This window comes from Scyliorhinus torazame, chromosome 8 (genome assembly GCF_047496885.1).
Source record: "Scyliorhinus torazame isolate Kashiwa2021f chromosome 8, sScyTor2.1, whole genome shotgun sequence".
Taxonomy (NCBI): domain Eukaryota; kingdom Metazoa; phylum Chordata; class Chondrichthyes; order Carcharhiniformes; family Scyliorhinidae; genus Scyliorhinus; species Scyliorhinus torazame.
The window spans coordinates 63,824,067-63,840,122 of record NC_092714.1 but is presented as its reverse complement, the minus strand read 5'-3'; the positions used below and the strand labels follow the sequence as shown (position 1 = coordinate 63,840,122).

The window sequence follows — 16,056 nt, the reverse complement described above, 5'->3', positions numbered from 1 at the left end:
GCCACTGTAGTAAAGAGTATAGTGTTTGCCTGACTATAGAAACCTGGGGAAGGATTTTTTGGGTGTTGGGATCCCACCCCCCTTTTGGATGTTGGGATACCCCCCCCTTTTTTAGATGTTGGGACCCCCCCCCCCCCCCCCCCACCCTGCAAAGATTTGGTGAGGAATGCATCTATGTGAGTGAGTGATGGTCATTTATAGGATTACAGGCAGTCTTTTGGTTCTAAGTACAGGGATCCCAGGACAAAGGTGCGACTGGACATCTCTCAATGGGGCAGGAGGGGAGGGCCCTGGAGGGGGGGAAGGGGTGTGGGGGCCAAGGTAGCTGCATTCCAAAGGCTGGAGGCGAGGGGCTATTGGGATGTGGGGGGGGGGGCATGCAATTCTGCCCCTGGTATTAGCTTAAAAAAGAAGAAAAAACTTAAATTACTATTATATGTTTTCAGGTTGTTGACCTTGGAAACCCAAAGGGAAAGAGGCCAAGTGATCTCCCTATGTTTTATGAGGTAATCATTCTACTTTTTCAATTTTAAATATTCTAAAACAAATTGAGTAGGGAGTAGTCTCTAAGGAGCACTGTAGTTGCTGTCCTGAGTATAATGAGTAATGATTCTATAACCCTACGTTTCTAAAATTATGTTTCCAAATGCAAACTAGTGCTTCCTAAGCATCAGGTGACATCAGTAGTGCCTTACAGCTGTTTTGTGTAAAACCTTCTCCACCAGTTTTACTCTGCAGATACTGGCAAATGCCTATTCTTATTTGTAAACTGTAAAGGAGCTGTAGCAGTTGTAAGTTATCATTTTTGCTCATGACAATCTCAGCTCTCTATCGTTTTGGATATTCTAGGTCACAGAAGTAGCATGGGAAACGCTGGCTAAAGGGGAAGAACTTTCATTGCTGCAGCTCACTGAAATAGTCAAGTTTCAGATACTGTGTCTCAAACAGAAAGACCTTCAAAAAAGAGGAAATGAAAACAAAGTAAGTTTAGTTAAGTGGCAGGCTTAGAAGCATTTAGAACAAGGACATTTAATAATTTGTTTTAATTATAAAAGCTTTTAATAGGAAATAGGATAAGTCTATATCCTCTAGTCTGGAAGTTGTGATAAGGGTTCATCAAATTGAAATTGTCAGTGAGAGAATAGGGAGAGAACTGTCATTCAAAACTCCACAACATTTGGGGAAATCCCAATTTACATGTTATCTACGAATTTCTGATTGATCTGCTCCCTGTGCATCAGTAAAAATTCTGTCCATTGTGCAGACGTTCACTGGTAGCTTTGCAGTGCACTAAACATTTGCTGATGTATGCTTATCAGTCTTCTATGGTAGCCTGGGCACTTAAAGTTAGCACTGGATCCTTTGCATCAGAGCTAATGGGCTGTAATATCGAGCTCCCAGCCTCGGATTTGAGGGGTACCCCAAGGATGCACTGGGGAATCACTATCGGAACTTCACATTTGGAATGCAAGTGCCCAGAAGAGCAAACTTCTTCTGGGAAATACCACTGTGCTGTGAACCATCGAAAGTGTGCTTTATATCACTAAACTTGGATGTTTCCAACAGGTTTACATCAATAATTACTCAGACCACCTCCCCCTCACCCCAGGGGGGTGCCCCAAAAACCTTAATCATACCCCCCTTTCCAGGGGACTCCCCTTGCAGCCGACTAATCACCCCAGAGAGTATTCCCACCAGCTGTGCAAGACTTCCCACCCAACCCCCTCTTGTCATTCCAAGAGAAACATCACGTGACTCCTTACAGATTTCAGGTATTCGCAATAAAGTGCTGACTAGAATAGTTAAAAGTTATATGTTGTGTTACTTGCTATAGGTCACAGTGGTGGAAGAAGAAGCAACAATGCCAGCGAGTGCCAACAAGAAAAAAACAGACAAAAAATCTGCAGGCAAAGGAAAAGGCAAACCAGAAAGGAAATCTCCAGAACCACCAATTAGCAGAAGAAATACCAAGCTATTAAAGCGAGGTGAAGTGGAGTTTGTAGACAGAATCATAAGTAAGTCTACATTCATAATTTTCTGAAGAGTTGAAAACCATCAAAGGCAGAAATTAAAAATATTCCTGAAGTGCCCCGTTCTTCAAGTTCAGAGCATGGGTTTTTGTTTCTGCCTCCATCCTCTCTTGATCCTTGTGTTGCTTTGAGCTACATAACCTGTCATTTTTTTATTAGAAATACTGGATGATGGATGAAGTTAGAAACGTATCCTCAGTGCACCAAAAACTTCTATTTCTACGTACATAAAAATACAATTGTTAGGCATGTGTTGGGAAAGATTGATTATTTGATTTTCCTAGAGCGTGGTATGCCTGATGAGGGAACACAACTGATTTATGCATGATTTGCAGTTGAACAACTGAAATTAACTATTTCTAAAACAATAGCTAACAGACAAACCAAGGAGGCTGTTTATAATCTAAGAGAATGAATGTTCTTGAAAACATAGAGTATTTGACAATTGAATTATGTATTTTTTCAGCCCAACTGGTCGATGCTAGTGTTTATGCCTCACAAACATTCGTCCATTCTCCCCAACCTTTTTTCTCTATTTCCACCTCACTCATGCTTGCATTAAGCCTATTTTGAAATGCCCAAATGCTATCTGGTATTACCACACCATGTAGCAGTGAGATCTACATTTTCATCACTCTATGGGCAGGATTTTCCAACCATTCACACTGACAAGATCTTGCGCAATCCTTCGCAGTCAGCCTCCCCCGCTGCCAGGGAGCCTGGCAGCAGAGGGTCCAAACAATAGCAAACTCCACTACTGGCTGTTGGTGGGCCATCTCCACTGCCACAAAACACGCTGCGGGGGGGGGGGGGGGGGGGGGGGCGGAATCCCACCCTGTATAAAGAAACTCATCCTAAGTTCTATATATTTGTGCCCTCATGTTCTGAACTCAGCAAGCAGGTCGAAACAGTTTCCCCACATCCACCCTATTTAATCGTCTCCCAATTTTCCACACCTCTGACAGTTCTCCACTTCATCTTTTCTTTTCCAGAATCTTTATTGATAGTTGCATCATCGTAATTCTGGTAACTGCCTTTAAATCAGCGGGCGCTCGGTGGCGCATTGCTGCCTCACGGCACCGAGGACCCGAGTTCGATCCCAACCGCGGGTCACTGTCCTTGCACATTCTCTCCGTGTCTGCGTGGGTCTCACCCCCACAACCCAAAGATGTGCAGGGTGGGCGGATTGGCCACGCTAAATTGTCCCTTAATTGGAAAAAAACATTGGGTACTCTAAATTTATTTTTTTTAAACTTCCTTTAAATCTTTCCTGAACTTTCTCCTCAGCTTCAGTATTCTTTTTGTTGTAATGTTCACACCACTCCAAACTGGGCTCCCCCATGTCCTATATGAATTTAACATTGCCTCCCTGTTTTTTGTATGTGCTCCTCTAGAAATGACCATAGTTGTTTGTTTGTGCTCAACTTAGCTTTCACAGCTAGTAGCATTTGTAGTGACTTGCGTTTCAGTATTTCCAGATCTCTTTGTTTCTCTACCCCATTTAGTTTCTTACCTCAGCAGCAATAACTGTCCTCCTTATTTATCCTGCCAAAAGTAACCACCTCAAACTTTGCTAAAGTGAATCCTGTAGCCTATTATGAGGTTAATGGTGAGCTTTTATCATTTGATGTGAATATAAATGTTGTTTGTTACTCAGTTTTGGTATAACTTGCCTTGATTCGTATAATAAACTGTCAGATGGAACATCTGACAGCAGGAATATGAAAAGAAAGAATGACACATATACAGCTCCTTTCAAAACTTTATGATAAAATAGTTTACAGCAAATTAAGTGCTTTTGAAGTGCAGTTGCTGTTGGAATGTAGGTAATGCGACAACAATTTTCACATGGCAAGCTCCCACAAACAGCAGTGTAATCATGACTGGAATCGCTAATCAGTTTTAGCGATGTTGATTAAGGAGGAAGTATTGGCCATGAAACCTTGAAGAAATCTTGCCCATCTACAAAGAGGTGCTGTGGGATATTTTACATCCACCTGAGAGTCCAGATGATCTCATAACTTTCCTAACCTTCTTTTCTCGAAGAACACCCTCAGAGTATCCAATTTTTCCACAGAACAAAAATATCCGGCATCTGGCCAGCTGACCTGCCAGCAGCCGCACAAGGGCAGCTTCTGCGGGGTCCAAGAGATCATCCATCTCGTGTAATATCTGTAAGGAATTGGAGAGGGTGAGAGACAGACAACGAGCGGTGTCTTCCACCCTGGGACTCTCCAGTCCCCCACGGCTCTCTCCGCTCCAACCCCCTCCCCCAGCCCAGGGGCGCTGCCCCCCCCCCCCCCCCCAACCGATGGCGGCTCACCTTCAAGCACCCCTGAACACCCCCAGAAACCCCAGTGCGCTAGGCCTCACTGCCCGGGCCCAAAGACGGCTCCTCACCTCCTTGGATCCCCACAGCAGCCATTCCGCCAGCTTCACGTTTTTAAAAAGGTGTATCGATCGGCGCTCGCGTGACCACTTGCTGGGGAGGTGGTTAGATCACGGGAGGCTGTTAAATAGGGGTTTGTTCCTGTTAACGGTATGAAAATTGGCTTTAATTGATGATTATAGGTTTCTCACCATGCCACAGCAGGATTCGGTTCTAGCTTATGGAGACAGGCTGGTTAAATAGCAAACCGATTGGCGCTTGCCGCATTTCTCGATTTTGGCCTCTCCCACGTTGTGCTTGAGCGAAAGCGGGACGTGGGTGTTAAATCCCACCCGTGGTCTCGGTTTAACTCCCATACAACAGATGGCACCTTTGCTGCACTGAAGTGTCACTTTCTAGCAATTTCTAACTCTTCAATTTCTGTGGGCCGGGATTCTCTGACCCCATGTCGGGTCGGAGAATCCCCGGGGGGGGGACGCGAGAATCCTGCCCCGCGGCCCCGCGCCGGCTTTCCCATTCTCCGGCGATGATTCTTGGGCGCCCGCGGGATTCCCGCTGTGCCAGTCGGGGGCTGTTGACAGCGGCCCCCCCCAGCAATTCTCCGAGCCCTGATGGGCCGAATGGCCGCCGAGTTCAGCCGAGTCCCGCTGGCGTGGGTTACTCGGGTCCCACACGGCGGGACCTGGAAGGTGAGTCTGCGGGGGCCATCCTGGAAGGGGGGGGAGGTCCCCCACGGTGGCCTGGCCCACGATCGGGGCCTACTGATCGGCGGGCGGGCTGGTTCCGTGGGGGCCTATTTTACTCTGTGCCAGGCCCCTGTAGGGCTCCACCATATTACCCGGGGGCCGGCGTGGAGAAGGGAACCCCCACGCATGTGCGGAAATACGCCGGCCTTAGCGCGCATGCATGGAAATACGCCGGCTATTCCGCGCATGCGCGAACTCGTGCCGGCCGTTCCGCACCAGCTGGAGCTGCGCGGACCACTCCGGCGCCAACCTAGCCCCCTAGGAAGGAGAGAATTCCTCACTTTTGGGGACCGTTGATGCCGGAGTGGTTGGTTCCGCTTTTCACGCCGGCGTGGGGACATAGCCCCATTATAGGATAATCCTGCCCATGATGTCTGAGGAGCTGGAGTTCTGAAAAGGGTCAATTTTCCTACAATTTGCCTCCAAGGAAATGCCCATTTGTCCAGCTCCAAAGGTCAGGTATATTTTCTGGTGACCATTTAACCATTCTCCCCACACTTTAGAATTTCTGGGGTGCAGCTTAGCCTGCACCTACCATTGGCATAGATCTTTGAGAGACACACAGATGAGGTGAGAGGAGGCATAGATGACCTTCCACCTAATTTTCCCATAGATATATTCTCTGGGATGCAGATTGGAACCAGGAACTTTAGCCTGCCCTGATTTCCAATCCAAGGATCTGCAGAGGGAGCTGCGCATGTTTCCTTTTGGAGCTTTCAGTAGTCAGAATCCCAGCGCACAATTGAGAGAAGCCTGTAATGGAGCTCAAATTTCTATCTATTTAAAGGTGCAAGCCCTGGCCATGGGCAGACCAGTGCCAGGTCTGCTCTCAGGCCCTGTTAAGAGAATGAGAAAAGTCAAGTGCGCTCCATAAAATCCGCCCCAAAAAATCCACTACAGATCAGTTGGGTAACACGTTTGCTGACGGATCATTGACCAATATTGAAGCTGGTCATAAGAGTTTGTGGCTTCACTGTTGAGCCTTTGTAACTGAGAAAAAATACATGACATGCACAAAAAAAAAAGATCTTCAGTAAGTAAGGGATACTGGACCCTGTTTTAATTCTATGCAAGTGGGTGGGTTTTGATTAGATTAAAATTGGAACATGAGAACAGGACTAGGCCATTCAACTCCTCGAGACTGTCCTGCTGTTCAATGAGATCATGGCTGATCTGTGGCCTAACTCCATGGGCTGGATTCTCCACACCCCGATGCCGCAATTGCGGCCAGCACCGGGTCGGATAATCGGTTTGATGCAGAAATCGGGAACAAAAAGGGGAGTACGCCGCGGGGAGTACGCCGCGCCGTCTGCGGCCATTGCCAGAGGCCCACTCCGACATCCTCCACCCCTGACCGGCCGAAGACCCAACAGCGTGGAACTAATGTGCTCCAGTCAGTCGGGATACCCGCATGGCGGCTGCGGACTCAGTCCGCGGACGGTCAGGGGTGGGCTGATCGGAGGCCAGGGGGGGGCCTTATAGGTGGCTGGGGAATGATTGTGTGGGGTTGAGGGTCGGGCGCGCGGCCAATCGGGGGGGTCTCCTTTGTGGGTCTACCTCCGCGGTCCGAGTCCACCATGGAGCATGGCCCGGCCGCTGGAGGCTGCCGCTGTGCGCATGCACAGCCTCTGATCCGGAAGTGCGGGGGCCCGTATCTGCAGCAAAAGCTGCGAGATTTATTCCGGGTCCCTGCTAGCCCCCCGCAGAACTGGGAATTCGTGTCCCTTTAATCCAGGATTTTCAGGAGCAAAACTATAACGTTTTGACGCCGGCGTGGGGAATAGTCCGAATAATTGAGAATTCAGCCCCATATACCTGCCTTTGGCCCATACCCCTTAATATTTTTGCTTAACAAAAATCTATCTCAGATTTAAAATTAACAATTGTTTTAGCTTCAACTGCTGTTTGTGGGAGAGAGTTCCAACCCTCTACCACCCTTTGAGTGAAGAAGTGCTTCTTAACATCTCTCCTCAGTGGTCTTGCCCTAAATTTTAGGCTATGCCCCCTAGTTTTAGAATTTGCAATCAGTGGAAATAGTTTATCTTTATCTACCATACCTTTCCTGTTAATATCTTGAATTGGATCCACTATGTCATTGAAATGTTCTTTGTTTAACAACAGACGATGAACCTGATGATGGTCCTCAACACTACATCATAATTCAAGGTTTCCAAAATCTTCAGTTTCTACTCATGTTGGGAGAACTAGGAATTCATATCTCTGCTGTAATAATGATCAGTTATGAAAAGAATGAGAGTTTCCTGAAAGTGGATGCTGTTGAGTCTGAGGTGGACCACTCTGAGTCATTTGAAGGTCAGTTAGCTATTCTTTCACAAGTGAGTTGTAGTTAACACCAATTTGGTCAGTAGGAACAGTTACTCATCGGGTATATAATAGATTATTATGATTAAGTCCAAATGGTAATAAACAGGAGAGGAAATCTAGCTGAGTATTCTGGATTTTCCATAATACTGATCTCGACTTTGATTTTCAGGGCATAATTCCAAACTTTGCAAATTTCAAATAATTTTGATTTTATGCAGCAAGATGTTATAATCTGGAATGCACTGCCAGTAAAGGTGGTGGAAGCAAGTTCAGTATAGCTTATAAAAGAAGAAACGATAAATGCTTGTAGGACAAACATTTGCTGAACCATGGGGAAACAACAGGGGAATGGGACTAACCTTTCTCTGAGCCTGTACAGCCCCGGTGGCCTGAATGGCCTCCTTCTACAGCAGGGTTTCCCAAACATTTCAAGCCCCAAAAGCCCTTGTAACCTCCCAAGAACATCGGGGAAATCCAAACATTTTCAATACATTGATGCCCCTTTTTTGCTGTGAAATAGGTGCAAATAGAAAAATCAAATGTAAACAAGTTTTTTACAGCCATATCACCGCATATATTGGGAATTAGGAAGAGACAGCAGTCACAAATACATTTGTCAGCTGCATGACCCCCTCTGTTTAAGCCCTATGCAAGCTTTCCTCCTATGGCCTCTTCACATTACCCACTGGAAATAGTACCCACTTTAGGAGTGGGTAATCTAAAAGGTTATCTTCTTAAAAAAATATTTAAGTCTCACCTCTTGTCATTTCTAACGGGAGGAGTGATGCTAGAAAGCTGATACTCATATCGGACATACACACGTTTATCTCCCATACACATTCACCTCTCTCTCCCTCACACACTCACATCTCATCCCTCACACATACACACACACATCTCTCTCAGATACACTAACATCTCCCTCTCTCTCACACACACTCACAACTCGTTCTCTCACACACACATACATGCCTCCCTCTCCCTCGCATCTCCCTCTCACACACACTAACATCTCCCTCTCTCTCACACACACATCTCACTCTCTCATACACTCAAGTCTCCCTCTCTGTCACTCTCCCTCTCACACACACACTCACATCTCGCTTTCTCTCTCACATGTACATACACACACACACAAACACATATCTCCCTCTCTCACACATACATAGCTCCCGCTCTCACACACGCTCTCATCTCCCTCTCTCTCACAGACACATTCACGTCTCCCCTCTCTCACACACTCACATCTTCCTCTCTCACACGCGCTCACATCTTCCTCTCTCACACGCGCTCACATCTCCCTCCCTCACACGCACTCACATCTCCCTCTGTCACACATTCACATCTCCCTCTGTCACACATTCACGTCTGTCTCTCACACACATTCACATCTCCATCTCTCTCACACGCCACTCACATCTCCCTCTCTCATACACGCTCACGTCTCTCTCTGTCACACACATTCACATCTCCCTCCGTCACACACATTCACATCTCTCTCCATCATATACATTCACATCTCCCTCTGTCACACACATTCACGTCTCCCTCTCTGCCACTCTGCCTCTCTCACACACACTCAAATCTCATTCTCTCACAAACATTCACGTCTCCCTCTCTCATACACACACATATAGTTTCCTCTCTTGCACACACTCACATTTCCCTCTCTCACACACACAAACACACACACACTCTCCATCTCTTTTGCACACTCACATCTCTCTCTCACACACACCCAATTCTCCCTCTCATATACAGGTCTCCTTCTCTCACACCAGCACACACGTCTCCCTCTCTCACACACACAAACATATGTCTCCCTCTCTCACACACTCACGTCTCCCCTTCTCTCACACACACTCACATCTCACTCCCACATACACACACATAAACACTCTCACTCCCACATACACACACATACACGCAGACACACGCACACTTCTCCCTCTCTCACACTCACATCTCCCTCTCTCTCAATCTAACATCCCCCTCTCTCACACACTCACATCTCCCTCCCACACACACTCCTGTCTCCCTCTCTCTCGCACGCATATTCATGTCTCCCTCGCTCTCACACATTCACATCCCCTGTGTCACACACATTCATGTTTCCTTCTCTCACACATTCACCACTCCCTCTTTTCCACACACTGATGTCTCCTCCTCTTCCACGCATACTCACAGCTCCCCCTCTCTCTCTCACACACACAAACGTCTACCTCTCTCTCGTAAATTCACGTCTCCTTCTCTCACACACCCTCACATCTCCCTCTCACACATCCCCACCTCTGCCTCTCACACACACCCACATCTCCCCTCAAACACACACACACATCCACACAGACACAGGCACACCCCTCTCACACGTACACACACCCCTCTCCCTCTCACACACAGAATCCCTACAGTGCAGAACAAAGCCATTTGGCCCATCAAGTCTGCACCGGCCTTTGGAAAAAGCACCTTACATAAGCCCATACCTCCAACCTATTCCAGTAACCCCACCTAACCTTTTTGACATTAAAGGGCAATTTAGCATGGCCAGTCCACGTAACCTGCACATCTCTGGACTGTGGGAGGAAGCCGGAGCATCCGGAGGAAACCCACGCAGAAACGGGGAGAAAATGCAAACTCCACACAGACAGTCACCCGAGGCTGGAATTGAACCCGGGACCCTGGAGCTGTGAGGCAGCAGTGCTAACCACTGTGCCACCGTGTCACCCTTACACCCCTCCCCCATACACACAGGCACACCCCTCACACACACATGCACCCCTCTCTCACGCACACAGAGGCACACAGCGCACACACACACGCATCCCTCTCTCACACACATGCACTCCTCTCTGATCCACACATACACTCTCTCTCACACACATGGGCACCCTCTCACACACACACACACCCCTCTCTCACATACACACCCACTCCTCTCTCTCACACACAAAACGTTCCCTCACACTTACACAAAACCTTCTCTCACACACACAAAACCTCTCTCTCACACACACACACAAGCAGAAAACCTTCACACAACCTTCTGTTTCACACACACATATATTAAACCTTCTCTCACACACACCCACAAAATCTTCTCCCTCTCTCACACACACACATGCACAAAACCCCTCTCTCGTACATACAAATACACAAAACCTCTCTCTCTCTCAGACACACACAAAACATTCACACACACACAATCTTCTCTTACTCTCACACACACAAAACCTTCTCACACACACTCACCCCTCTTTCAGGTTCTGGCACGCTCTGCCCCACTGATCCGAGGCCTGCTCCACTCCATCGCTCTGAGGACCATTCTGCCCCAACGCTCCGAGGACCACTTCACGTGGCATTTTATTGTATTTTCTTTCCCTCAGGATTCTCTAATTCTTCCCCATCTCACTGAATCAGTCTATGATCTCCTAATCCTAATATCCGCTCAAACAAATGCAGCAATTAATATTACCAAATTTGCTCCTTTGGGTTTTAGAATCCCTGAAATTTGGACCCCTACAGTTCATAGTCTCAGTTTATAAAAGAATGCTCCATATTTTGGTATACATTTTTTGAAACAACATGGAAATGATGAATAGGGAAGTCAACCGTACCAATGCAAAATATTACTTCTAAATAATTTTCAAAATGTTACTGTTTGCAGCTGTTGAAGCAGAGAAAAAGCAAAAAGAGGATGCCAACAAGAGCCTGGAGAATTTTTGGAAGTACCTTGAGCCTGTTCTGAATAGTGGAAAACATGGATCCAAACTATTTGATATAGCAAGACTCCGGTACACAGTGAAGGAAGCCATCTTACCACAGGACTGGGACAATGATGATATGAAGGTCAGTACCAAGCCAAAACTTAAGGATTAACTTTATTAGAGTCAGATTGTCATTGTTATTTATTATACATGAGGAGGCCAGTCAGCTCATTGACTCCATGCCAGCTCCAAGTGGAGCAATCCAATCTATCTCACTCTCCCACTTGATCCCTAAAGTCCTGCAACTTTATTTCCTTCAAGTGTCCATCTAATTTCCTTTTGAAGTCATTGAATATTTCGGCTTCCACCACCCTTGTGGGCAGCAAGTTCCGGGTCATTTGTCTTGCTATATTAGAAAAGTTCTTTCTCGCATTTCCCTTCCATCTCTTGCCCAGAATCTTAACTCTCCCATCAATCTCCTTTTCCCCAAGGAGGACAACCCCAAATTTTCCAATCTAACTTGGTTGTTAAAACCCCCAATTCATGTAACCATTTTGGTCAAATCCCCACTGCATCTTCTCAAGGCATTCACATCTTTCTGAAAGTGTGGTAGCCAGAACTAAAACAATATCCTAGTTAGTGCCTAATCAGAGATTTATAAAGGTTCAGCATACACTCCCTGCTTTTTGTAACTCAGTGCCTTTATTTATGAAGCTCAAGATTTCTTGGGCGGGATTCTCTCAGCCCGGGGCAGGGCCGGAGAATACCCGCGACCGGGCCATGCCGCCCCGCCGCCGGCATGCGATTCTCTGCAGAGCGGAGAATCGGCGCCATTGGCGGCGGCGTGTTTGGCGTGGCGCCGGTCCCGGGCCGCTCTACGCGGCCGGCCCGCCGATTCTCGGCCCGAGATGGGCCGAGCGGCCGCAGTTAAAACGCTGAGTTCCGCCGGCGCCATCCACACCTGCTCGTAGCAGGCGGGAACTCTGCGTGCAAGGGTCGGGTGGCGGCCTGTGGGGGGGCGAGGGGGGCTCCGACCCTGGGGGGGGGTCATCTGTGGCGGTCTGGCCCATGATCAGGGCCCACCAATCGGTGGGCCGGCCTCTCTGTCCCTCGGCCTCTTTTCCTACGCGCCAGCCCCTGTACTCCTGCGCCATGTTGCGTCGGGGCCAACGCATTGAAGGAGGCCACCGTGCATGTGCGCGTTGGCGCCGGCGCCACTGCGCATGCGTGGATGCCGCGGCGCACAGTTCCCGCCGGGATTGGCAGCTGGTGCGGTGTGAACCGCTCCAGCGCCGGACAGGGGCCAGAATTACTCCTGGCAGCGGCCCGTTCACGCGGTCGTAAAACGCAACGCCGTTTACGATGGCGTGGACACTGCCGCGGGATGGGAGAATTCCGTCTCATATACTTTGTAACCACTCTCTAAATATATCTTGTAACCTTCAACGGTTGAAGTGTGCTTTCAGGCATTCTACAATTTCACTAGTAATTATTGATGCCAGTTTGTCTAATTCCCAGTGGTCTGAATAGTATTCAACTATGACAAGATAATCCGTTTCTGTGACAGTGGAGAGATTTACGCCAAGTTCTACCCATGGTCTGCCTGGGATGTCATGGGTGGCTCCTTTCTTTTGCTTAGCTTGATGTTCATTACAAGCACTGTACTGACTGATGTGGTCCTTGATTTCATTGCTCTTGTTTGGCTAGTAGAGCACCTCTGGTGCATTCCGGGTGCCAGCCTCAATTCCTTGAGAGTTACATGGATGTACTTCAGCATCGCTTTTCTCACCCCTTTAGGGATTATAGCTCCAGTTCCTTTGTACCATCTTGGGCAATCTTTTTATCTCTGTATGTCCAATACTCTTACATACCAATAGGTGTGTCCTTGATGATTTCAGGACATCCTTTCTTCACTTACCTCCTGCACCACTTGAAGAGTTCCATCATTGTGTAGTTTGCTTCATCTGAGCAGGACACTTGTCTCCATGACTCAATGTCCCTGCTGGTTGATGGCTTCCAGAGCTTTTTGCTGAATCTGGAAGATTTCACACTCTCTACTAACATCATTAACTTTCTTCAAAGGCAGTGCAGTTCTTGACTACGATATGTCAGTGATACATATCTGCTTATCCTGTTTGTACTTAACTTCCAAATGCTATCTCTTCAAACAGAATAGTATCCTTTAAAAATGGTTTGGAGCCATAGAAGCAGTTTGAGGGAGATGCTTTGAAGTACCTTGTAATTCTCCAGGGCCACCTTATCTGATCCAAGCAGGTACTGATTAACAAGCACAAAAGCAAAGACAATAACGGGGTACTCTTTCTCAAACTGTGCCTGGCATTCAGTTTGCATCAATGCTCTGAATATAATTGCAACAGGCTGCCCTTGCTATATGAGGGTTGCTCCAAATCCTGTCTCGCTGGCATCACACTCCAGGGTGACTTCACCATTAACATTGTAGCACTTCAGCATAGGTATTGTTGTCACTTGTTGTTTGATGCATGTGAAAGTTGCTTCTTGTTCCGTGCCCCAATGCCTCTCAACACCTTTTGCAGTGTGGTGGTGCTGTTATTTAAGGATGAAATTAGTACAATAGTGAGAGAGGATATTGGCTCAGAAAATCTAGATATAGAATCAGTCTGAGTGGAGCTAAGAAGCAGCAACGGCTGGAAACCATTAGTGGGAGTTATTTATAGGCTCTAAACAGTAGGGTAAGGTAGGGGACAGCATTAAGCAGGAAACTGTGATGCAAGTAACAAGGATGTTACAGCCAGATTAGTAGCCCATTGGTTGGCCCTGCTGCACAGGGGAGGAGTAAAAAGCGTGGGAATGCAATAGTTATAGGAGATCCAATTTTAAGGAGAATGTATAGATTCTCTGGCCGCAACGAGAATCCAGGATGGTATGTTGCCTCCCTGGTGCTAGGGTCAAGAATGTTTCAGAATGACTACAGGATATTCTACAGGGGATGGTAAACAGCCAGTGGTCACGATACACATAAGTACAAACAACATAGGTAGAAAATAAGGATGAGGTCCTAAAAGCAGAATATACAGGGCTGGATTCTCCGTTTCAGCGACTAAGTGTTGATGCCAACGGAGCATGTGTGGTCTTTTACGACAAAAATTTCAGCATGAACCCCTCACCAATTCCGGGACCGGTGAGGGGCTAGCAGCGAAACCCCCGGCACCCGCACTGAAAAGGGTCGCAGAACGGCCGGGGTCATGGCCGTGCATTTGTACAGCTGACGACCTGCAGTGGTGGCACTGTACAACACGGCACCAGCCTTACGCAGACCTGACCCGCCAACTGCGGCCCACAGCCCACCACCTGGCATCCCACTGGCCATCCCCCATCAGCCCCTCAACCCTCGCAGAAACCCTCCCCGGCTAGCAGCATAGATCCCGGTCGAGTGTGGCGCTGCTGGACACAGTCCGCAGCTGTCATGCTGGGTTCCCACACGGCTGAGACCACACGTGTCCCGCGCAGTCGGGAACTCGGGCCATCGAGGCGGAGCATCGCGGGAGAGCCGGCCGATGACGTGCCAATGCCGTTCCAATGGCATGCGCCGCGCTACGCAATCATGCCATTTCCGAGGGGGCGGAGCATGGCTGACCAAGGTCAAACCAGCGTCGGCCCCGATTTGGGGGTCGTAGTCGATTCTCTGCCCAATCGCCAATTACGCTATCGCCGTCGATAGGAACTAAGTTGAAAAGTAGGACCTCAAAATTAGGATCTCAGGATTATTACCAGTGCCAAGTGCAGAGCAGAAATAGCAGGACATATCAGATGAATATGTGGCTGAAGGGATGGTGCAAGTGGGAGGGTTGCAGATTCCAATTCCTTCCTTCTGTTTGGGTCCAGTCCTGTCCTGAGGACTGTGCCTGGTTCTCGGCTATGCCTGTTGATCCCGCCACGGACCTCGCATCCACACCAGCTCATACTTGGTTAATCTCCCCTTCAGCCATGCTTTGGAGCTCACTGGTGCTTTTTTCGGCACACCCTATCACGTGAGCTATCTCAATCGCTGTTTTCAATGTAATTGTGGACCCTGCCAGAAGCTTCTTCTGCAAGCTGGTGAAGCCTGGCTATGAAGGCTGAGACAGGCTCTTCATGGTTCCTCACTGCTGAGTTAAACGTGTAAAGTTGGGGGAAAATCGTGGGTCTTGGACTGTAATGTTCTTTAACCAATTTCATTATCTGAGCAACGGTCTTCGAGTCGGGGCATCAGGGGACTTGAGATTCTAATCACATTATAGGTCTGGGGCCTGCAAACTGTCAGAAGTATCACCTTTTGCTTGTCCTCGCCCGTGATCTCATTCGCGGTAAAGAAGAAACGGAGTAGTTTGATGTACTGACTCCATTACTCAAATGCTTGGTCAAATGGGCCTAGTTTCCCAATGATAGGCATTTCATCTCACGGTTTAAATGACTGAGTCTCTTGCTGGAGCTTTTCTGCTTTCTCAACTGTTCCTGCCTTCTCCCTTAATTCACAACAACAGTCAGCTATGATTGTCGTCAAAGTGGTGGCTCGAGAAATACACTGAAGACTTCCAGTAGTAAACAAATGGAGTTTATTGATGAAAAGCAAAGGCAGTTAGGTAACAGTCACAGAACACTATACCACAGGTCTTTACTCTTCAGCTTCCTGGTCCACATTGCCCGGGATCCTGCTTCCAGGGCCCCACGCAAACTCCTCATTGGCTGGGGTTCGCGCACTCCTGCGCAATTGGCCCAGTCACATGGTCAGTGGAACCCGTCCCCTTAAAGGGGCCACATTACCGCACTTGCTGTAGAGGACATGCAGAGAATGTTCACCAGACTGATTCCTGGGATGGTAATGTCGTGTTGGGTGTTCCGCT

General features: G+C 48.0%; 1 protein-coding gene across 1 annotated transcript in view; it reads left to right on the top strand.

Annotated features, from left to right (window-relative positions):
• Nucleotides 1-16,056, top strand: part of spag17 (sperm associated antigen 17) — a 382,475-nt gene that overhangs the window by 24,175 nt on the left and 342,244 nt on the right. The window contains exons 4-8 of the mRNA XM_072513741.1: nucleotides 447-506; nucleotides 850-981; nucleotides 1,835-2,015; nucleotides 7,287-7,478; nucleotides 11,155-11,336. Coding sequence (XP_072369842.1) covers nucleotides 447-506; nucleotides 850-981; nucleotides 1,835-2,015; nucleotides 7,287-7,478; nucleotides 11,155-11,336 — 747 coding nt within the window. The remainder of the gene's footprint in view (nucleotides 1-446; nucleotides 507-849; nucleotides 982-1,834; nucleotides 2,016-7,286; nucleotides 7,479-11,154; nucleotides 11,337-16,056) is intronic.